Here is a 25,264-nt window from a genome sequence, read left to right on the forward strand (position 1 = left end):
TGACAGCATAAACTCAAATTGCCAAGGCCATTGAAATAAGAAAACAGTCTTCAAGGACTTTGACAAATCTTAAGTGAAAAATTAATCTTACGATAAAAATATTAAGTTGAGTTGTTAAGGAATATTTTAGACTTAACGATAAATTTTACACTTAAGATTTTTTGTGAAAAGAGCTTCAGACTTTTTAACAAGTATTATATTTGAGTATATTCTATGTAGCAGTCATCATCAGGGTTCTCGCTACAAATTTTTGAAGGTGAGTACAGGGACTCATCATTTTTAGGTATGATGAATCCAACAGCAAGAAGAAAATATTTTATTGCAATATAAAGTAATATTTTAGTCTCCATTTCCTAACAGAGCAATGAAATGAAATCAAATTCATATCACTTTTAAACTTTTACTATAATAATGATATTTGTGTTTAACTGTGTTCAGTTTATACAAAATATTTCAATCTTTGATGCATCTGTGGACTCACCAGTTTTGAAAATGGTGAGTCCAGACAGATTTTGATGAGTCCAGGACTCACGGACTCGCCTTAGTGAGAACCCTGATCATAGATCAGCATGCATACTGTGTCATATAACAGTTCTATGGTTTATCTAATGTTAAATGCCAAGAGAAGGGTCAGTGAAGTAATTTGTTAGAAATCATAGGTCATAGCAAACTACAAAATAAAAGGGAGAAAAAGTTGTAAAACTGACACATTTTCTTTTTAAAATAAATTTATTAAACAGAATGGATTCAAATTTCTATCACAAATTCTTACAAGTCAGAAAACAAATGCTGTACATATAAGACAGATTTGCCCATACATGTATGTACAATATAAATACTAAAATTCTCATTAAAAAATATCATCAATACTAGCAATGGTATGAAGTTTTGACTAGCAACACTGTAACACAGTGTATACAAATGTTTATACATGTATTTTTTCAATATGAAATTGAAAGCATTTTTAAAATGCATGTAAAAATCATGTGGTCATTGCAAATACTCAATGGAAGCAGTAAAACTTACATGAAAGCACTTTTGCATACATTATTTCAATGATTTTTCATATAAAATAACCATGGTCATCTGAACAAAATCTTACTCGCTGCATCCATACTGTTATTCATGATTTTTTTTTTATTCATGTTCAAAAATAAGCATTGCTCTTATAAAGAGCATTTATAAGATAAATATATATGCACCTTGAATTTTTATATGCCAGTCTTTCTAAAGTGGCAGTATGTCTTAAATGAATGGTACAAACATGTTAATGTAAAATAAATCATGACAAGATGTTAATAAATATGAAATTCTCAAAATCTATTTCCACAGTTGATTATATGCCAATTTTTCATTTTTAAAACATTGTTGTCTTTTCTCAATTAGGAGTACAACTCCTAATATGTTAGAATTAGCAAAAAATTAAAGGTTTATTCTGCTACTAGAAAGAGTAAATCAAAAGTTAACATGTGAATAACAGAGGTTCTTATCTTCATTATGTCATGAATGTTGCACCATTTAATTATTTTATCAGCACTATATCAAGAAATTTTCATTTTTCAAATTAAAAATCATTAATTTTGTTTTTAATTTAAAAAAAAAAGTCAAACATGGATTTCTTTAAATTATGATTTCAAATATTTCTATTTTACTTTTAGAAAGGTTTATAAACAAATAAAATAATTTGTTTGAAAAGGTAAAAATATACATTACATGTATACACAACTGGAATGTAACAGAAAATAAGCACTCTTTTTTTTTATTCAATCACTTTTTAGCTTTTTAATATCATACATATCCCCCAAAAATTTGTACATACACATGTATATTAGGAAATTGTGTATTAAAAAATGTTTCAACGTTCAAACACAAAAAAACATGAAGGTGAATATTTCTTTTTCTCTCATCAACCACATTTGCACTCAGTCCTCTCCAAGTGATGAAATGATTTACTGACCTTTATATCACATGACAGCTAGAATTTAAAAAAATTGCACTGCACCCTAATGTCACCGAGATCATTTATATTATGTCAATATATATCTGTATGAAAATATGTTCATAAAATTGATCAAAATTGCTCGTTAGTTTATTTTTTCAGAAAGATTTTTTCATTTTAGAGATGACTGAGATCTTTAACAGTTTTAGATAACTATATTTTGTAATACATATAAATTAAGAAATGAACGAAAAAAATAATAACTTGTAAAATTGAAATTTAAATGTACACTGGATATTATTTGAATTGACATCTTCAATTCTTGACTGTTCTAAAAAATTGAACACATCACAACTCAATAGTTTATCAATACAGAAAATAGTTGGAATCTAATTTTTTCTGTACAGTTTTTTCTTTTCCAACCGGTAAGATGAACACAAGAGTTTCCAAGATGAACTCCATGTAATTTCTTTCATACAACCACTAAGTGATATAAACAGTTTTTTGAAGAAGCACCAACGTCTTGTCTCTTCTTTCAGTGTAAGATGCAATTCAAAAGTATCAACTGTATTTGGATCATAAGAAAGCTTCGCTAAGCGTCTACACTGCTGCTTCTCTTCCAGATTTATATACAGGGTACATCCTCTAAGTCCACAGGGCTCACAATATGACATTGACACTATGTCCTGGGCTACTTTCTTTATAAGTCCACATGGCACCAATATTTCACATTTAAATTGCTGTTCACGAACTTCTCTAAGAGTTTGTTGAAGTCTTTGAATCAATAAACCACATTGTTTTACGTCTAACGCTGACAGAGAGTCGATGCTGCCATAACTTTCTGTTGTAACTTCTGGGATTTCATCTGAAAAAAAAATGAACACACACTTACAATTTTACTTCCAAAATTAGAACTCAAAAATCAAGATCTAGTAGAATCCTAAGACTTCTAAACATCATAAAAATACGTTGTACTTCAAACACACTAGAAATTAGACACATTTTAGGGGTTATAATCAAGGACTTAAATCTAGGCACTGTTTTATTATCAAATTAAGCTACACACTTTCATATCAACATGTAAACACATAGTTGTTTACGCTGTGCATGTATTTCAGTGATTAACCGATATTATTTGCATAAGTATGATTATGCAACATTATTTTGCATTTTCAGCAATTACTTTATATTGTTTGGATAAATACCAAAAGTCCTAGTTTTGAACAGTGTGGATGCTGCATGCTCAAAATGGTATTTAACAACAATTGGTCCTGATTTTACATGAAATATTTTATGCCTAATATCAATATAAAAAGAAGATGTGGTATGATTGCCAATGATTCATTATCTATTCTTAAGAAATTCCTTCTACAGAGTTTTCATGTTTTACTTTTGACAACTATGTTTGATGACCAAAATTAAGATTTTCTTTTTAATTTATGTTTGTCACATGGAGAGCTAAATCATACAAAAAGAGTACCTGCAGGACTAAACAGATGGTTCATACATGACAGAAGTTTTCCTGAAATGCAATTGCCATTGTGAAATCATAAACCAACGGCATAGGCGGATTTAGGGGGCCCAGGCCCCCCCCTTTTTGGGAAAAAATTTGGTTGCTTAATTATATAGGGTATCACTGAAGCGTGACTGGAGAGGGCCCCCTCTTAGGTCAGTCAGTGGGCCCCCACTTATGAAAATTTCTGGATCAGCCACTGAACTGCAACCACTACAGACACATACAGAATGTGGCGAGGTTCAACATGTTTACTCATCCTTGTTACTATCTTAGGATAGGGGTTTAGCAGCCCAACATAACACCAAACTGTAAAAATAATCGGTACCCATTTGCTTAACTCAAAAGATTGGTTCAAGGCACAAAAACATCTAACAGAATAATTATAACAAAATAAACAAAACACGGGAATAACAGTTCTCGCAGTTACTGAAAGCTATATGTTAAAGCCAATTACAACAAATAAATAACTCATGTTTTCCAAGACTAAAGGATCAATCAGTACACATCCAAAGGACTTGGTGTACATGGTGTAAAGGCAGATCATGAACAGTATGAGAAACGCAATTCAATGTTTTATGAAAGTCTCATCTCTAAACAACTGAAGTACAATCAGTATTTGTTAATTGTAACTTAATATGTGGTCTTAAAATTAAATATGTGTCAAAAACATTATATTTATCAAAAAACAATTATCATGTTTTTATTTGTGAAGCCATGAATTTTTAAAAGATTGTACTATTAACCCTTTCCTCCATGGATTTTTTTTAAACATACTTAATTTGCATAAAAAAATCACCAGGTTTAAAGTGAAGTATCACAGTAGATGTTTTGAATCTTGAAATATGCATGTAAGATGGCTTACAGTTAGGAAATTTCTATTTTTAGTACATCACAATCTATTTTTGGAAATGAGCCAATTTAAAAAATATACCTATATAATTTAATTTTAATTGTTAAGCACAAATGCAGTAATATATATTTTTTTTTAGATTCTTTCTTAAACATTGGTTTAGTAATTATAAAATAAACCGACTCTTTAGCTCTCTGTCCATCTAAGGCATCTATAATGTGACTGAACTGAAAATCGATCACAAGTCACGAGTGATTGAAATACATATCATTATTCATACAAAATTACACAAATTGCATTTTAAACTTACTTTGACATGTCTTAACAGTGTCTCTTTCAAATATTCCTTTCTGTTCATTCTTTTCCACATCTCTGAATATCAAAAACTTTAGTTTCTGCAAAAGTTTGTCCACCTTTGTCTTGTTGATTGCATTTTGATCAATCAAATGACAACAACTGTCCCGAGATTCGAACTCCATTTGTTAATTAGAAATGAAAATAATGTAAGTTGCAAATTAAATTAGTCGTCCAAATTAACACCTAGCACTAATGAACTAAACTAACGATGCGAACGACAGGACGTGTGTTGATCGTCTGCACTTGTCATTTCTAAATCAGCTGTTTTTTTCCATTGTGATTTGAATATTCATGAGACTGTTCCATTTTATTTGGTATGATCCAAAGGTTAAGGTCACACAAGGATTCACATTTCAACGTGAAGGCTTTGATTCACATTTTAAATACAAACGGGAAATTTGAAAGAAAATAAATGCATCAAATGTGAATTTGAAAGCAGACTTTTAAATATTTAAAAATACAAGCACACAAAAATATGGAAGATTTTAGGTCTCTTTAGAAATATGTCAATTTAGTTTTAAAATAGTTAAAAAAGAAATGCAAGTTTTGATTTATGCTGACTTCTATATTACACTGTGTAAATAGCCAATTTTATGTTCAATTAACTTTGTTTATTGCGAATAAAGATTAATTACAACAATTTTTTTTGCACAAATTATATTGCTGATAATTTTTGAAGTGTTCAGTTTCTCTACCTTTTAGAGATAAATAAATAGAAACTCAAAAGTTAGTAAAAATACTTCTTTTAAGGACAAATACTACAGTAAGGGGTCATCAAATTGTTCAGTCATTTTGAGTTTCTTGTAGATCTTGTATAATCTTGTATTGCTGATAATTTTTTCCTATTTACAGTTTCTTTGTTTTGAAAATATTAGGAAAAATAAAAATAAAATAAAAAAATCCTTTCATGGCAATAACTCCTAAAAGGTGATGATGTTTTTTTCACATCAGAATTTTTGTAGATCTGGTAAAGCTGATAATTTTTGCCCTTGCAACTTATCTTTATAGTTATCAGGGATTTGTATAAGATAAAAAGCAAAAACTTGTAAATAAGTCAATTTTCTATTGGGTTATATGAAGAGTTTGTCAAAACAGGAAATCAAATATCCATGAAAAAAATATTTTTTCTCTATCCACAAAAATTGCTTACCACAAAAACTAATGAAAACACAGTAAGATTATCAAGGTATTAGACAATAAATGCATTTTACCCTGATGTTCTATTTCAATTGGCAGAAACAAAAAACACAAACTTCTTAACCCAAGATACCATACAAGGGATCACTCTGTTCAATTTTTCAATATAATTTATGCAATTTATCACATAATCATAAGAAACTGAGTACTCTTCAAAGGGAGATCAAGGGATAGGTTTTTGTAGGGTTTCAATTGCTTATTATTAAATTTTCTTTCATAGGATTATGACAGCGTTTTTTTTTAATTTTGCGTTTGTTTTGTTGGGTCATGAAAATTCTCCTTTAAATCCATTCATACAATTTCATGAAGGTTATAAAATAGTATAAAGTTGATAATTTGACCTTTTATGAAATTTGAGTTCATTCATAATAGCCATAAATTACTGATTAGATTTTGAGACTTCATGGCAAACAACATCCTGTCAACAAATTGATTAAATTAAATAAGTAACATTTTATGTAAATGTGAACTAGTATAAAGATGAAAATCTTACAGGATTTATTCATATATTCTATTATTCAAAAATTCAGAATGGAAAAAGGAATGTCTCAGTAAAAACAATTTGACCAAAGAGCAGAGAACAGCCAAAGGTCTTCAACGCAGCAAGTAAATTTTGTCTGCAGTTGAAAGCAGGCTTTAGTTGGCCCCTTAGCATTTTTACACCTTTTCTGGAGACTGTTATTTATCTATTTTTTTGTTTCCAACCAAGTAGTTATTGGTGCTGTGGACGATATTTCAACAACATACCTGATAATGACCAAGTATACAAGCCTTGTATGTCTTACAAGATGCATCAAACTTACAAGAGGTCATACAAACTTACAAGAGGTCATACAAACTTACAAGAGGTCATACAAACTTACAAGAGGTCATACAAACCTACAAGAGGTCATACAAACTTACAAGAGGTCATACAAACTGGGTCAAACCAAAGACTAGACAATTGGTATTTGCAACTTCTCTTTTGGGCATGCTGCAATTAAGAGTTAGAGCAGAGAATGGTCGGTTCATGCTCAATATTTATGTTGACATTTCACCAAGGGGACTGTGAACTAGTTAGTTAAGAATATGGCTCAGCGTGTAGGACAAACCAGGGTTCATATTTGAATCACATTATCATGTTCTTTTCCTGATATACATATAGATGTTAAACAACAATCCATTTTCATCATCAAAGGGGTCTAACTATAAAAGTAAGATCTTACCAAAATGGTATTTCAAAACCGACCTAAAATTACATGGTAAACTTGATGTGAATCAATGATACATGGAAACAAGGTGACAAACATATTTAAATGATTAAAAAAATACATATTCCAAATGAAATTAATGGTCACATAAAAGCAGTCTGATGGACATCTTCACCTTACAGTAAATCAGAAGACTATATAAAAAGAAGATGTGGTATGATTGTCAACAAGACAACTCCCGTCAAAAGATAGATCACCTTGCACTAACAGCATTTTAGAAACTTACCTATTCATAGACCCCTCATTTTAATCAATTAACCATAAACTTGAGGTCATACAGATCACCTTTTACTAAAAGTGATCAACTTATCAGGAAAGTGAGGTCTAAGTCAGATGAACCCTGTTAGATTGACATGCAATAATTCTATAGATAAAATATTTCCACCAACTAGCTGTCTGTAACTGTGATTACTCTCTGTACTTAGTGTCTTTTTTTTGTTGGGATGTACAAGTAACTGTGATTACTCTCAGAACTGTACTTGGTGTCTTTTTGTTGTAGGGATGTACAAGTAACTGTGATTACTCTCAGAACTGTACTTGGTGTCTTTTTGTTCGTAGGGATGTACAAGTAACTGTGATTACTCTCAGAACTGTACTTGGTGTCTTTTTGTTCGTAGGGATGTACAAGTAACTGTGATTACTCTCAGATCTGTACTTAGTGTCTTTTTGTTGTTGGGATGTACAAGTAACTGTGATTACTCTCAGATCTGTACTTAGTGTCTTTTTGTTGTTGGGATGTACAAGTAACTGTGATTACTCTCAGATCTGTACTTAGTGTCTTTTTGTTGTAGGGATGTACAAGTAACTGTGATTACTCTCAGATCTGTACTTAGTGTCTTTTTGTTGTAGGGATGTACAAGTAACTGTGATTACTCTCAGATCTGTACTTAGTGTCTTTTTGTTGTAGGGATGTACAAGTAACTGTGATTACTCTCAGATCTGTACTTAGTGTCTTTTTGTTGTAGGGATGTACAAGTAACTGTGATTACTCTCAGATCTGTACTTAGTGTCTTTTTGTTGTAGGGATGTACAAGTAACTGTGATTACTCTCAGATCTGTACTTAGTGTCTTTTTGTTGTTGGGATGTACAAGTAACTGTGATTACTCTCAGATCTGTACTTAGTGTCTTTTTGTTGTTGGGATGTACAAGTAACTGTGATTACTCTCAGATCTGTACTTAGTGTCTTTTTGTTCGTAGGGATGTACAAGTAACTGTGATTACTCTCAGATCTGTACTTAGTGTCTTTTTGTTGTTGGGATGTACAAGTAACTGTGATTACTCTCAGAACTGTACTTGGTGTCTTTTTGTTCGTAGGGATGTACAAGTAACTGTGATTACTCTCTGTACTTAGTGTCTTTTTGTTGTTGAGATGTACAAGAACCTGACCATGTCCAAGTTGTGTTTTAGTTATATGTATTTCTTTTTTTATCCATCTGATGAGTTAATCCTTTTTCAATCAATTTTTATAGTTTGTTCTCCTGTTGTACTGTTACACCACTGTCCCAGGTTAGGGCAAGGGTTTGGATCCCGCTTAAACATGTTTAATCCTGCCAAATTCTGTATGTATGTGCCTGTCCCAAGCTTGAAGCCTTGTGATTCAGTTGGTAACTTTTGTTGCTGTTTTACATATTTGTTTATTGTTCATTTTTGTACATTGATTAGGCCCATAGTTTTCTTGTTTGAATGTTTTACATCTGTGATTTCGAGCCTTTTATAGCTGACTATGCAGTATGGGCTCCTCTCAGTGTTGAAACTGTACAGTGACCTATAGATTTTATTTCTGTGTCATTTTGTCTCTTGAGGTGAGTACGCTCATTGGCAATCATACCACACCTTTGTTCTTATATTTTCAAAGCAAATGAAAAGATCAACAATACACATATTGATAATGCTGTTCAATAGTCATTCAAAAGAAAACATATTTTACAAAAAAGAATTTATTTGGTGTTTAGTAAACAATAACAATACATGTAATGAAATAATTCTAATATATAAACAAATAAATCTATCAATGTGTGTAAGCTGCTATTGATTTTTAGATACCATTTTACTTTAAATAAATGATTTTTTTTCTTTAAGGCATTGACAATTTAGATAAGAGGGGTGGGGGGGGGGGGGGGAGGATCTTTATTGGGACTCCAGGATCAGCTGTTTTTAAGCTCGAGATTTAGGGATCCGGAATTCTTTTTTCAAATTTCGGGATGGCCAGATTTAAATTTCTTTAAATTCGGGCCTTTCGGGATTTCATGTTTTTAAGTCCGGGATTTCAGGATCAGGAGTAATCTAAATGTGATATAATAATAAATGTATTGCCCTGGATGTTTCAACATGATATATCAAAGAAACAATGAATGAATCTAAAATGTCACTTTTTTTTGCAATTTTTATCTCATTTATAAAAATAGGCACAACATAGATTATATACAAAGAAATATATAGATGATATAAAATTCACATCTCAATATGGGATAATACAAAATTTACATATACATTTTTTATATATCACAACTCAGCTAGAGAGCTATATGTCTAAAAATTCAATACACCTTTTTTTTCTATTTCCTTCTACTAAAAACATAACATTCTTCCTTCTATGTATACATTAAAAGCAAACATTACTCTTGCTACACTCAAAATTTATCCCATCAATGATATTAAAGAAACATTTTTACAAATACTGAAAATTTTATTTGAAACCATTTATTTTATTATCTCCCCTTTTTCCAATTCTTAATATGCAAAAGATAAAAAAAAATATATATGATTACCAGTTTACCTCCCAAAAAAGTTTAAATATGTTTTATCACTTTAAAATGTAGTATGTATAACTCAAGACCTGAAGGCACATTTTCACACTCAAAAAATAATATAATAAATAAAAAAAATGTTATCATACATATAAGAAATATATATAGACACTTACTTTTATCTGATCACAAAAAAATAATCAAAGATGCATTATTTGTAATAAATTTTTGCAGATGGTTCTGTCATACAAAACATCTCTTTTAATTCATTCTGTTAAACTATCCTGTTGTTTAAATATCATGTTGGGAAGATTTTTGACATAAAGCAATTTCATAATATTGAACAAAAGTTAAAAAAAAAAAAAAGAGTTATACAAAAACAGAGACAATGTGTATATATGTCTCTGAAAAAAATTTACCTGCTTGCAGTTTACAATTTTTTCAATTTTTTGTTTTCCATTCATATTATGTACTAAATAATTGTGACAAACCGAACTAAAATTTGCATTCTTATAAATGGAAATGTAGCTGAAAGCATGTAAATAGCCTTATAATAGTTTGGAGGCCCAGCAGGTTCCATTAGACCAAATAAAACTGTGTATCCAATGATTCTGATCAAGTGTAGTTGATACCAAACAAATATTCCGTATACATTGTAACTATACTGCTATTTGATATACAAGAGTGCACACGCTGAAATATCTCGCCTTCTTTACTAATCATTGATATTATGTTGATAGTCTTAAATATAAAGCTTTATTAGAACTGTCACATAAACTCAACATTAACCAAGAAAAACTAAACACTGATCAATGAACCATGAAATGAGGTCAAGGTCAGAAGAACCATGCCAGGCAGACATGTACAGCTAACAATTCTCCAATACAACAAATACAGTTGACCTATTGCTTATAAATTTAAAAAAAAGGACCAAAACACAAATACTTAACACTGAGCAATGAACCGTGAAAATGAGGTCAAGGTCAAATAAAACCACATATAGATCGTAAGATATTTCCATACACCAAATATAGTTGACCTATTGCATATAGTATTCGAAAAAAAGACCAAAACTCAAAAATTTAACTTTGACCACTGAACCATTAAAATGAGGCCAAGGTCAGATGACACCTGTCAGCTAGACATGTACAACTTACAATCATTCCATACACCAAATATAGTACACCTATTGTATATAGTATAAGGAAAACAGACCAAAACACAAAAACTTAACTATAACCACTGAACCATGAAAATGAGGTCAAGGTCAGATGACACCTGTCAGTTGGACATGTACACCTTACAGTCCTTCCATACACCGAATATATAAGACTTATTGCTTATAGTATCTGAGATATGGACTTGACCACCAAAACTTAACCTTGTTCACTGATCCACGAAATGAGGTCATGGTTAAGTGAAAACTGTCTGGCAAGCACGAGGACCTTGCAAGGTACGCACATACCAAATATAGTTCTATAACTTAAAATAAGAGAGAATTTAACATAACAAAAAATCTGAACTTTTATTTCAAGTAGTCTCTGAACCATGAAAATGAGGACAAGGACATTGGACATGTGACTGACGGAAACTTCATAACATGAGGCATCTATATACAAAGAATGAAACATCCAGGTCTTCCACCTTCTAAAATATAAAGCTTTTAAGAAATTAGCTAATGCCACCGCCGCCAGATCACTATCCCTATGTCGAGCTTTCTGCAACAAAAGTTGCAGGCTGGACAATAATTACATATTTATTTACAACATACAATATCATTCATGCAGAAAATCTGAACATAAAACTAATGACAGGTTGGTTTGTGATACACAAAGTTATGGTCATATAAACTGTATAATTTGTTGTCTAGAGTGGGTGGGTAGTACATATTAATGTCAGTTATCTATTTTAGCCTTTTGACCCTGCTGTCCCTTTTCAAATGAAAGACAATTCCATATAATAGATATGGGAAAGACAGAAGAACTGAATTCACAACAGAAAAATGAAATTTAGTTGAGCAAAAGATTGACAAAACAAGCATTTTGGGAATCATATTAATTTGATCAAATAAAGTCCAAATTAGCTGACTTTACATTTCATTCTCTGTTTTATCATTTATTCCTGATCCCCTGAAGGTTTGCACGTTTTATATTTTTTTATACATTTGTTGAAGGAAATAAAAGTTGTGTAAGTGTCTGAGGGACATGACATGAACAGGTACAAATATCTTTAACATCGGATATTAATGAAATCTTAAAGATATAGTGTGTGAATTAATCAATTTTAGTTTATTATGTCAAAACAGCTTTCTTATTTCTAGAAAAGAAGACCATCTGAAATTCATTTCTTACAAACATGTTTATCAAAATATTGAAAGAGTTTTAATAGTTTTATTCTAAAAGGTTTTGGTGGTAGAAATATACATGATCATTCATGTTTATAAGTCATGAGTGAAAACTAACTTTAACCATTGTCTACATGTAGTTAATAAAGGTGTCAATGTATAAAAGATATAATATTATCGAGGACCACCCCCAAAGTTGTCATGATAATTAACTAGTAAATTAATCTGATATATCCTTGGTCCAGGTCTGACTTTTATTGTGTTGTAAAAGTCGTCTCAATGATGTCCATCTTATATTGGTGTACAGAACACTCAAAAGGCCTAACACACATCTGGTCTTGTTTTTTCAGTAATACCAAAAGGAAATATTATATAAATCCAATGAGATATATCAAATGTCTTTACATTGAAATCCTAAAACTGGTTTCTTGTTTCAGTTTAACAACTAGCATCAAATATAGAGTCAAGAGAAGAAACAGTAACTTAATCCTGAGCCTACTTTACACATGGTAGTAGTCTCATATCTATCAGCTTAAACTCACTGATTTGCATTTTACAGGAAATAAAGTTTATCAACTTGAAAATTTTATCCAGTGTTTTATTTCATGGTACTTAACAAAGACTGAATATGCTCCATCCATGTTATGTTAATTTAAAAATTGAGTAATTATCGAATCATTAGCAATATGGCTGTCTTTTAATGGTAACTTAAAGCTTCACAATTGTTTACATGAATTTCAACTAAATGTAAAGGCACTTAAAACAATAACAGAAAATGACAAAAAACATAAACCTTAACAATTGTCTAATATGTATGTCAAGTTTGATGAATTCTAATGTCAATAACACAGTGATATTAAGATTAACAATTATATGATTATAAAATGATTATATTTCTCTTTGGTTAATATTTCTGGTCAATATCTCTTCAGTTCACTGAAATAGAAAAAATTAAAATCATTACACACAAGATTCATTACTTTTTCCTAACACTTTTATAAAGATTTTTTTTCTGTTTGAAATGATCATTGTATCTTCACAGCACAACACCACTGCAAATAACTAGTTTGTCCTTAAATCAGCAAAAATTAAAAAAATATAGAATACTGGTATATGTTTTAAAAAATAGGGAATAAATAAAAATAAAATTTGATTTGAAATATGGTTGAGTGAACTTTAGTACATAAGATTATTCAACAGTGTAATACATATAACATTTAATCAGATAAATCCTAAGGGTTTGTTAAACACAAGATATATATTCACTGATGACAGTATACAGTTTATTTAAGGTCTATGATAAATAGAGAATATATGTTGTAGTCCATCACTCATGAACGTTTATTGACCTAGAGATGTCTAGTTTTGAGACTTTTTCGCTGCTTGATAACCTACAAGTGTCCTTTTTGAAGACTTCTCTTCAATAGGTGACTAAAGAACATCACTTTTTTGGATTTTGTTTGCAATTTTGTGACCTTAAGTTGTCAATTTTGGGACATATTGGTGCTGAAATGAACATATTTTGTCCATTTAAAGCTGTACATATCAGAAACATTAAAATCCATACTGCAAAAAGTTTATCACTCAAATTTGCAGGAGGGATCAGGAGGAACTGAGTTATATCCAAGTAGAATTCCTGGGTTTTACAAATCAAATGTGGACAAAACACACTGGCAGATCCATTGGGGAGTTCTGGGGTTGGAATTTCACTTTTTACTAATTGGTGGTTTTAAAAGACCACCACACTGTCCCCCTTTTTGTTTGACAACTAACTTTTGTATGGGGACCTATGTTAACCTCCCCTTTTAAAAAAATGGCTGGATCTGTGGCTGAAATAGTGCATCTTTATCACTAACTGAAAATCACTTTGTTCATGAAAAACAACATACATAAGCAATCAAGAATTGCATCAAATGATGAAACATTGTAAGCCTAGAAGCACTACTTCTATTTTTACCATTGATTCATTGTTTTCCTATTGTCCCTGACCTTTGAGAATCTCAAAGGCCCTTGCCTGGTAGAATATTCGATGTATACAAATTAGTATTACAAGACTAAGTATCAACATAAAAAAAAACAATACCTCTAAAACATGGTATACTTTCACCTATACCAATTAACAGAATTTTTTATACTCATGACTTGCGTCATATATCATAACAGCTTTATTTGTTTCATCATTTCAGCTGGTTGACATATATTTGGAAAGTACAATTAAAGAATGACTTTCCATTACTGCAAGCTGTTACAGACATAACTTGATCATGAGACTATAATATTATCCTGTGACTATATATATACACCTTATGTTGTTTCTTATGATAATTATAATAATTGGAATGCGTAGAAGTCTTAACTATCTAAATATATTTCTAATGAAAGATTGTTTAGATTTTTTAAATATTTTTTTTTTTGGGGGGGGGGGGGGGGGGTAATTTCTTTAACTTTTGTCTTTTTAGCCTATTTTTCTGGCCCATTATTCTCTATTCTGTAATCCCTATCCAGACCCTCATGAAATAGATGAATTATGCTGGTGACATTCTGGACATTTTATGTGCCATTTGTTTTCCCAATCAAATTAAATATGTATATTGTATAAAATGACAGGAATAGTTAAATAATTAATCAGTATTGTTTTGCCTTATAAGACCAGTACCCGAACGAACCAATAATTTCATTTCATGATTATTTCAAATTATCACATGCAAATTTGTCCAAAAACTTCCATGCCCCCCAAAATTTTCCGTTGTTTATCTGAGGTGGAGACTAAACCCTCGTAAAAACAAAACATCAAAAGGACATTGAAGTTTTTGTCCAGATAAGTATCAATATTAACTCTACATTTGTTTACCTATATCAAGAAGTGGCATTAATGATATGTGGCTATAAAAACAAGCCTGGAGGACAAGCTGGGTAATAATGGTCAACAAACAGTCCCCATGTAAAGTTACATAACACACCTGATATCTACCTTGTAGACATAGATCAAAGGTGTTTATCAATAGATAACATTATAACTTTTAATTTACTATTTGTATTTTTTACACTGTATAGTTATTTAGAAATAACAGAATTTGAAAGATAAAGGTTGAAAAATCAATGTTTATTTTTCAGTAAAATGTGATGCAAATCATGTAAACCCTAGCTCTGATTAAAAACTAAGCATAAGTGTGTTTATAGTCGCAGCAACATATACATACATGTTTTTTGTCACATGCAATATACAGAAAAGTTCATTCAGTATGTTAACTATGGATACTATGAGAGAAATGATCCAAGGCCGTAACTACCCTTGAGGCAAGTGAGGCAATTGCCTCACTAAAATTTCCACACTGATTATTTTTTCTATACATGATCAATATAATAGTCATTTGTTGTTCTGTCTCAACCTTAATTTCTATATAACTTGTCATCATTCCTTTTAAACTATTCTTCCTGGATATAACTCAGCATGTCAACGGGTGATGTTTCTCGATAACATTAACCTAGTGACGATAGTCATCATGGATCTCTAGTTAAACACATGTTCTTGCAGAAAAGGAAAAGCGACACCGAAGGTAAAGAAGGAATAATTCTAGTAAACTAGTTTTTTTGTGAACAGAGTCTGAGTATTGCATATAACTTCATTAGAACAATCCAAAAACGATAAGTAGACTGACAAATCAAGTATTGGTCTTCGGAAGGGGACAGTCCTGTCTGCGTATTCATTTCTCCGTTTAACCAACTTTTGACAAATCAAGTCATCGCAAGGGGGCAGTCCTGTCTGCGTATTCATTTCACGAACTTTAATCTTTTTCTTTACAGATAAATAAAATATAAATAATATGAAACATGCATGGATTAGTTTCTATCCATGTTTCTTTAACCTTAAAAATTGAAAGAATATCCCTTATTCCAATTTGATATTATTGAGGAATGGTAGAACCTTTAACACAGGATTTTGTCTTTACTTATTCGGGACTACGGAATTTCGTTTATTTATATTCGGGGTTTCGGAATCGGACACCCCATACCCCTAACTCCTAAATTTATAGATTCTGGAACTAAAATACCACCAACTATTTCCAGAAATAATTTGAAATTATGGACCTACATGTAAACGTCAAAAACTCCATTCCAATTCCCCTGTACCCATATCATATATGATCACTCTATAGATAGAATCATATACTACATTTATCTTATCTCATTCTATCCCTAGTTTGTCTACTCTTTGTCAGCATAAAAGCGAGTTTAATATTTTGTAACTGCAACTGTATGATGGTGCTAACAAGAAATCTTAATTCCCTTTTGCAAACAAAAATGTTACTACCGATGGTGCTACCGAATTGCTGATGGAAGGAATTGTGTTGATGATAATGTGCTACCTTTAGAAACACAGACTGCCCTGAAACGACTGAAAACTTGGAAAAAGAGCATGTATGAGTGGCGAAAGATTGTGCGGGCTTGCCATGTTCATCGCGATAAGGATATCAGCAGACCAAGTTGTGATTCTGAAATAATTTGACTGAACCGGCCATAGAAAAATTTGGCAAACTCTACTGAATCGATGTTTGTTCTATGTTCTGGCAGCAGACTCAAATCAGTGATATTTGAATGATTATCTTACATATAAATTTAAATAAAGTTTTTAAAAATTTGGTGTTAGTAAAAGTCTTAGAATATGAAAAATTTATATAAAAAGTGTCCAAATTCAAAACATTATCAAACTCTCTAAAAATGCCTAGAATGCAGGATTTTGCACCATTCATTTCATACCCTCCAAAAAAAATTTTTCGCCTCGCTTCGCTCGGCTCAATTATTTTGCCTCACTAAAATAAGATTCCTAGTTACGGCCTTGAAATCTATAAAATTGTTTCTAAAATACATACGTATAAATGTATAAATATTACGTTAACCTGACAGTTTTGCTTTATAAAGGATTTTTAATTTTATCTAGAATTGCTGAAGTCATTACTGATTGATTTATAGTTTTTCTCTTCCTAACCTCAAAAAGGAGCTCAAAAAAGGACTCCATTTTAACATCTAGAAAACCTGTGCTAGATAAATTGGAATTTCTATTTCTTTTTTTAAAAGCATTTTGATCAGGTATCAAGGAAGTACTTATCTATATATTTTTAATCAAATTAGACAATGTAGTACCACTTTATATAAACTAAATGCTCTTCAAATTGCTGAGATCAGTAAAATTGTCCGATTTAAATGTAAGTCAGAGACATTGGGATAATTATCTAAATGTGAGGCATTCACCGTATTATGATAAACAGCTTACTAAATTTGGTCAATAACCGAACGACGACTGTCATTATCTAACCTTGGTAAATAAAAGTACTTTGTCAAAAAGTTCATGTTGACTTCAAACTACTCTGACAAGTGGTGAAGGCTTCTGTCCATTTTTCTGATTTTGACATATTTTTTAAAACAATATTTTTCAAGTTTTGTATGCTTTGTTTTTTTATACTCTAGAGTCTAGACAGGTGTCTTTAAAACTGGACAGGTGTCAAAATTATCTAAATTATCAAAATTATCAAAATTGTCTAGAATACTTCACCCTTTCCAACACTGACAGCAGAAGAAAAATCTGACAATTACATCAAATTCTTAATAAATGAAAAAGTGAATAATTAAACAGCTTTTCATTTCAATTTAAAAAAAAAAACCTGTTTCAGATCACATGTCATGCTGTCCATCAAGGACCCTTGATTGGTATAAAACATATTCTTAATTCTATTTATTAAAGATTCAGCATATTTTTTTTAAGAGTTTGAAAAAACCTTAATAACAATGAAATTGTGGAAATGAAACTATATGTATGTAATATCATTATGTAAGAAGTTTGAAAAGCTAATCCTTCAGAGACATTTTATGTTGAGGCGAAACACTTATTTTGGGTTTTCTTTTCATGCTAGCATTATATATAAATCATAATTCAATTAAAAATCCATGCATCATTTTCTGAAGACACATTGCAAAGATAATGTATTCAGTTTAACTTCAACAAATAAATATTACTTATGTGTCATAGACTTTAAAAAAAATACCCCCAACCTTTTCTGCTAACTGTATTGGATATCCTTATCAGTTTACTTTGAAAATACAAGTATATTCTTTTAAACTTCAAATCTATAAAAAGACTTAAATAGATTATTGCTACACATGCAACTTATAAAATTACAAAAACATGTTTGCACCAAAAACATGTTAATTTATTTTTTAAGATGACCTTGAAGTGTGCAAGATTTGTCAGTAGAAATTCACCATTCTGATTCTACCAGTATGCCTCAGATGTATGATGGCAACAAAACATATAAGGTGTTTAAGTACCAGCAAGGAAGTAGAATTGAGAATGGAAACAAGGAAAGGTAAAAAAGGCTACAACATGACCATTAAACATTAAACAGCCATACAGTGTATGTTTGAACTTTAAAACATGTATAATTTTTTTGGTACCAATGATAAAATACAATTGTCTGACTTTAAAGTTAAGAATTTTATTAATATAAGACAATTTCATAAAAAAAGAAATATAGAGGGCAATGTCATTGTATCATTTTCAACAACAACATTACTAATTGCCAAATTGATATGACATGCCCTATCTTAACCTTTAAGTCCTTCTAAAATCTAAACAATATGTCAATATGGAGAAACAACTTAAGATTTTAAGATCTGTATAGGAAACCTCCGAAACCACTAGTATGGCCCAGTACTTTTTAATACTTATAGCCAGGCATCTCTCTCTCTCTCATTAAATCTTACAGTGGAACAACAAATTATACAGGTCAAAAGGTTCAATCTTACAGTGGAACAACAAATTATACAGGTCAAAAGGTCAAAAGGTTCAATCAAAATAAAACCACTTAGTTTAATACAAATGATAAAAATAACAAAACCACAAAAAATCCAACCCATTGCATCAGATGCTAGGTCAAAGTGTATGATCTTCAAATAATAAATCTATAACTAAAGACAATTTAAAAATATCAGCTGATATACTTCTACTCAACAAGAAATTATGGTATATATAGAATCAGAAAAAAACACTTTGATTTGTACAAAACTGATAATAATAAGGTTTCACAACAATTGATGACAACTTCATAGGGGAAATAAATTGTTTTATCATAGATGTAATACCTGGTTATTACATCTATGGTTCTATCTTTAAAATTAAAATATCATTGTACGTAACTTAAAAACACCTTTGAAATACTCCCTCCTCCCAAGTAATCCAGATAACTGACATGCTTAAGTCATTTCTTCAAAGGGTCAGTATTAAAAGTTAGCAGATAGAAACTTTTAGGTTCAGTCCCCCGCCTCCCCCCCCCCCCCCCCCCAAAAAAAAAAATCTTTTGTAACTTTCTTTTGACTTGTATTCTGCAAAATGTTTTTTATGTTAACTTCTATAGTAATAATCTTTATATTAAAATCTTCAAATTGAATAGAAATAAAGCCTATAATTTAAAGATAAAAGTGGTCTGAAATGTGAGAAAGTTTTATTGTCTTTTTCAAGTGGGAAATTTAAATAAGTAATAATGATTAAATGAATAAGATAAATCTCACATGTAGACAATAATTAACTGTCTATTCACATAACAGGTCAATAATTAACACTTATTTCATTGACAGAGGTATAAAATCCCAAATTTAAATATCATTAGACCTACAATCACATGGACCATGACATTATGACATAATTAACTGCTGACTTGACAAAAATGAACAAATGTCAGAAGAGAAACAAATAGTATTTGACAGGTGAAATAGAGATCTATTTCTGTCATTTTTCTCTCACCCACTGCCCATCCCTGAGAGAATTTTAATTTTTGTGACATTATATAATCCTCTTACAAGTTACCCTGCAGGAAAAAGGAAGAATGGAGAAATAAAGATTATTTCCTTGTACTCTTTTCCTTTAGATAATTTTATATTCCTTTAATTAAAAAATAATCTTTAATGATTTTTATCCCTGCTTCCTATTTTGTGGTGATTAAAAATTATTTTCTAGCTTTAAGGACACTGTTTCAATCATGCATGCTTTTTAAACTAATGAAAAAACAACATCAAACATTTCTTTTAATATTATATACAATACTGTGGATTCATTTATTTTCATGGGTACCAATTTTTGTGGATAAAGAAAAACATGTATATGGTGTGGACTGGTTTTACCGATGTCTGCATACAAGCCTATAGAAATTTTGATGTTTGTTGAACATTTGTTTTCGTGGTTCACCTGTACTCACAAAATCCATGAAAATAGGTTTTCAACAAATAATAATGAATCTACAGTACATGTATAAGGGAAATTTTGGGGTTCCGATCTTAGTTTAATAGAGCATTTTGTTTTTAGCATCCTATTTCAAACATGCTTTTATATTTTATTAGTGTAAAATAGAATAAATTGAATAGAATATTTTATTTTTCCAAATTACAGAGCATATAAATCAGGTGCAATAATTGAAGTCAACAACAGTGGCAGATCCAGCCATTTAAAAAAGGGGGGTTCCCAACCCAGAGTAAAGGGGGGGGGGTTCCAACTATATGCTCCCATTCAAATGCATTGATCGGCCAAAAAAAAGGGGGGTTCTAACCCCCGGACCCCCCCCCCCCCCTGGATCCGCCACTGAACAATCAGACATTACAATATAATTCAAATATCACCATAAGTGTACATATATTGTATGAATTTTAATATGTATGGTATTATTTTTCCTTTCAATGCATATTTGGTGTTCTACATAATAGATACAATATAATTGTTGATTTCTTTGTGCATGTATGCTATGGTTTGTTTATTCACTGTCTGCCAGATTACAAGGAGAGGGCTGAGCTTTTTGAACTAGTTTAATCCCTGTCAATGTGTATGTTCCTGTTTAAAGTCAGGAATCTTATCTAAATTTCTTGCTAGAACATTTTGTTTCTTTGTCTATCAAGAATGAAGTTTGGGCATATGTACACAGTTGATAGTAGGGTAACCATCAGATGTTGACTTTGTTTAAATTGTAATTTTGGGTTGCTGTCTCATTGCTTTTTCACTTGCATCTTTCTCTTGCAAGCACAACATATACACTTAAACTAGTACTAAGGAAAATAATCATTTGATTTGTTCTTATCAAAGACATTTATATTAGCTGGTTATTAAACTGACATTCAGAAATCAATTATTCATGAATAAGTTGATGTCCCATAAACTAGGTGTATATGAACTGTGATATGGCAATAAAAAGATAAAAGTCCACAAATACATGTCCCTGACAAAAACCTTTATCAATAAAAAAATTATCTGGCCTTGAACAATCAAATGTTATATGAATTTAAGGTAAGTAAATATACAATTATCAAAGACAAACTTGTGATAAGGTCTGTGTTCACCTGTCAGATAAAGCTATACTAAAAACTAATAATGTTTTACAATGTGAAACTGTCATCTGTTGCTTATTAAGCTAGTTAATTTACTAACAGTCAGGCTATATTTTCTAATTTTTGATAAAAGATGTTGCAATTTCTTTAACCAGTACATTAATTTCTGTACAACAAGACTTCAACTTATATTTGGTGTTTTTTTGGTTTTTTTTAAATGAAAGTAAATGACTTGGCCACCACTAAAAAATGAGATTCAAGCAAAATGCTACTGAGTTGGATGTGTTCATTGCTTTGCCAAGCTTTATAAAATTCTATTCATATTTTGATGATAAATTTTGATAATATGGTTTTGACCTTCAGCTAAAGTTGAAATTTGTTGGATTTAAGTATTCACCCTAGGTCCTTTTTTGCTCTATATGTTCTCTAGTAAACATGTATTCATACTTCTTCATTGATTTATAATTTTAGGTTTTAGCATTCCTGGAAAAATAAATCCAGAAAGAACATCTGTTTGCATGCATTTATAAATGATATTAAGTGCAAGTAAAAACCTGCTTAGTTAAACTGCATCCAGTGTTTTCATATAAAAATGATTTTCAATATGTGCAAGTCCCGTGTTTCAGTTTTCAACTATAACAATTTCACAACAAAACATCAAAACTAGTTTACTGACAAACTGATATGGACTGCACAGAAAAAAGGGTCAAGATCAGATAAATCTGTATTTTTACTGATAATGGGACTTTTGCAGTCAATATTTAGGTGCAGCTGCATAAAAAGTAGATTGGGGGGGGGGGGGGGGGGGGAAATACGGTCTATAATCTGCAATTTGATGTTGTACAGTATTTGGATAACTATACACAAAGCCCAACAAGAATTTAAGAGGAAAGTAGGTGGTGATTAGCTAGGGTACAATAAGTTCATCGTGATGCTATTCCATGGTTGAAGCTACACCCCATTTTCTGAAAGATATCATCCTTTAGGGATGGAAAGGTTATAAACACCTATTTGTTTTTATTCTATAAACAAAAAGCAATAGAACTATTGAAAACACTATAGATCTCAAGAAACATGTATTTCATCTCAAATATATTTTCAAGTCTCATGGGAATTCTCTCTTTTTCAAGTTAGCTTTAAATTTGGAAAAAAAGGACTAAAAGTTTCTTATTTCAGTTCTGAAAATTAATGGAAATGTACCTTTCTCAAAATTTAATTACAAATTCTTTAATTAAAATTAAAATAGTGGTCTACACATTCACAATTCACTTGATATCCCTTTGAATCTTGGTGGTAACTTGAGATAATTGTATATCTTCCTCAGAGTAAATTAAAAAAAAGATACCACTCCAAGAAAAGCTTTTTTTTTTTTAATTACAATTTCCTTAACTTACCACTCAAATCATGATTTTTTTTAAAAACGGACTCAGAATTTTGGTAGTTTATAACACATAGAGCAGTCACAGGCAAGACACAACGTTCTTTGGAATACTTTATATGAATTTTTCAATAAATTCTCCAAATTTTCAGTCCACAATAATATGAATGTGCATTTAGTAGATAATGGATGACTACCAAGTAAGTATCTGTTCCATCCACTTTTTCTTTTATAACATTATAAATAAACCTTACTGCAGATGATTAAGGGAGGGAATTTTTAAAGTATTCAATAACTACCAATACCTATTACGAGAGTCCTACAATTTGGATGAACTGTAGAAATAATGGCAGAAGCAGTGTGAGCTGATAGCTATAAGGAAATGTTAAATATTGAAATTTCAAACATATCATGTATCTATGGAAAGGTCATTTATTGTCTACAGCTTCTGCCATATTTAATGTGTAACTATATATTAGGTCATGTAGAAGCGTTAAAAATAAACTTTATAAATCTTTTGTCTACTGTTTTGTGACACTTAAAATGAAATACATATATCATAAACAATTTATTACTGTTTTTGATGTTGCTGTTTCATAGTCAGCCAAGTTCATTTTATTGTTTTTTAGTAATCTGTACTATACATTTGTCAAGGTGTTGGTAAAAGATGATATCCATTTCAGGGTTGAGGTCTATACTGATATCTTTTTCAAGGTTTTGGACTATATACTGATTCCTTGTTCAAGGTTTTGTACGATACTAATATTTTTCTCTAGGTTTTGGTTTATACTAATACCTTTTTTTCAAGGTTATGGTTTATTGTCACACTGCAGTTTCCCATCTTTATCAACTGGGCAAGGTCCCTACAAAATACAAGCAACAGTTACATGCAGTGAAGCCATGCCTGCAGTTTACTGCAAAACCATTCAAATTATTCTTTTTTCACAAATCCATTGAAAACGATTTATATTTTTTTTTTTAACTGATAACTTACTTCCAAATTCAAAAATGTAGTTTTCTGTTGAGTTACTGCAGTAAATAATTTGCTCAGCAGCGCAGAATGAATATAAAACATAACAAAACTTTAGCAAAATTTCAATTACTCAATCAATTCTTTACAATCAGGGACATAATACAGAGGTAAAAAAATAAGATATGATTACTATATACCAAAAACACTGACAATATATATATCTTTATTTAAATAAATGCAAATAAGTTGTCAGGTAGTTTGGATACATAACAAATACAGTAAACCAACATTTTTGGAAGAACCCTTTTTTTATTTAGCCCTTTTGGTAAATTTTGAGGGCATTTATTTTTTTTATTTTCTATCATTTTTGTGTATTCATATAAAAAAAGATGCAAGTTTGGTTCATATTTTCATGTTATTTTCTGCTTGAGCAACAGTGAAAATTGCTCAGAAATGAGTTGGTTTATAGTAGTTAATAAATACTTCCATAACAATGATATTTGACCATTTTCAATATGATATCAAGGATACTCATGCACTTATAAAAATTTATTTTGTTTATGTGACATGCAGGATGTCAAAAATTTGATAAACTCTCCAGTGCATTCACTATCTGAAGTTGTTTACACAAAACATAGATTACACTGACAAAACACTGTATCAAACTGTTCTTGGTGATTATAATTAAACAACATTACTCTCAAATAAAGGTGCTGAAGGGTTGACTATAAAGGACAATCACTCCTTAGGGGGTCAATTGACCATTTCGGTCATTTGACTTATTTGTAAATCTTACTTTGCTGAACATTATTGCTGTTTACAGTTTATCTCTATCTATAATAATATTCAAGATAATAACCAAAATAAGCAAAATTTCCTTAAAATTACCGATTCAGGGGCAGTAACCCAACAACAGGTTGACTGATTCATCTGAAAATTTCAAGGCAGATAGATGTTGACCTGATAAACAATTTTACCCCATGTCAGATTTGCTCTAAATGCTTTGGTTTTTGAGTTATAAGCCAAAAACTGCATTTTACCCCTATGTTCTATTTTTAGCTGTGGCGGCCATCTTGATTTGATGGTCGTGTCACCAGACACAATTTTTAATCTAGATACCCCAAAGATAATTGTGGCCAAGTTTGGATTAATTTGGCCCAGTAGTTTCAGAGGAGAAAATTTTTGTAAATGATAATCAAGAGTTATGAAAAATGGTTAAAAATTGACAATAAAGGGCAATAACTCCTAAAGGGGTCAATTGACCATTTCGGTCATATTGACTTATTTGTAAATCTTACTTTGCTGAACATTATTGCTGTTTACAGTTTATCTCTATCTATAATAACATT

At 30.7% G+C, this 25,264-nt stretch overlaps 2 protein-coding genes across 27 annotated transcripts in view; both read right to left on the reverse strand.

The window, feature by feature from the left end:
• Positions 1 to 710: 710 nt before the first annotated feature.
• LOC139489471 (DNA damage-inducible transcript 4-like protein) lies at positions 711 to 4,955 on the reverse strand. Its single transcript, XM_071275872.1, has 2 exons — positions 4,616 to 4,955; positions 711 to 2,804 (listed from the first exon to the last, which is right to left on the reverse strand). The coding sequence occupies exons 1-2, from the start codon at positions 4,782 to 4,784 to the stop codon at positions 2,329 to 2,331; spliced, it is 645 nt and encodes a 214-aa protein (XP_071131973.1). The 5' UTR covers positions 4,785 to 4,955; the 3' UTR covers positions 711 to 2,328.
• A 4,076-nt stretch (positions 4,956 to 9,031) lies between these two features.
• The window catches only part of LOC139489472 (collagen alpha-1(XIII) chain-like), an 87,003-nt gene continuing 70,770 nt past the window's right edge, over positions 9,032 to 25,264 (reverse strand). For 18 of the 26 annotated variants that reach the window (XM_071275878.1, XM_071275896.1, XM_071275885.1 and 15 more), the window contains 2 exons: positions 23,739 to 23,805; positions 9,032 to 13,137 (listed from right to left, as the gene is read on the reverse strand). In XM_071275878.1, coding sequence (XP_071131979.1) covers positions 23,752 to 23,805 — 54 coding nt within the window. In that variant the 3' untranslated portion in view covers positions 9,032 to 13,137; positions 23,739 to 23,751. The remainder of the gene's footprint in view (positions 13,138 to 23,738; positions 23,806 to 25,264) is intronic. The other 8 variants (XM_071275889.1, XM_071275888.1, XM_071275898.1 and 5 more) reach the window with 1 other exon arrangement.

This window comes from Mytilus edulis, chromosome 9 (genome assembly GCF_963676685.1).
Source record: "Mytilus edulis chromosome 9, xbMytEdul2.2, whole genome shotgun sequence".
Classification (NCBI taxonomy): domain Eukaryota; kingdom Metazoa; phylum Mollusca; class Bivalvia; order Mytilida; family Mytilidae; genus Mytilus; species Mytilus edulis.

What these genes read in the sequence shown, in the direction of transcription:
- LOC139489471 (XM_071275872.1), bottom strand. Translation starts at nt 4,784, where the DNA reads ATGGAGTTCGAATCTCGGGACAGTTGTTGTCATTTGATTGATCAAAAT. An exon ending in CACTGTTAAGACATGTCAAA is followed by an intron (nt 2,805 to 4,615) that starts GTAAGTTTAAAA and finishes TTTTTTTTTCAG; the next exon opens with ATGAAATCCCAGAAGTTACA.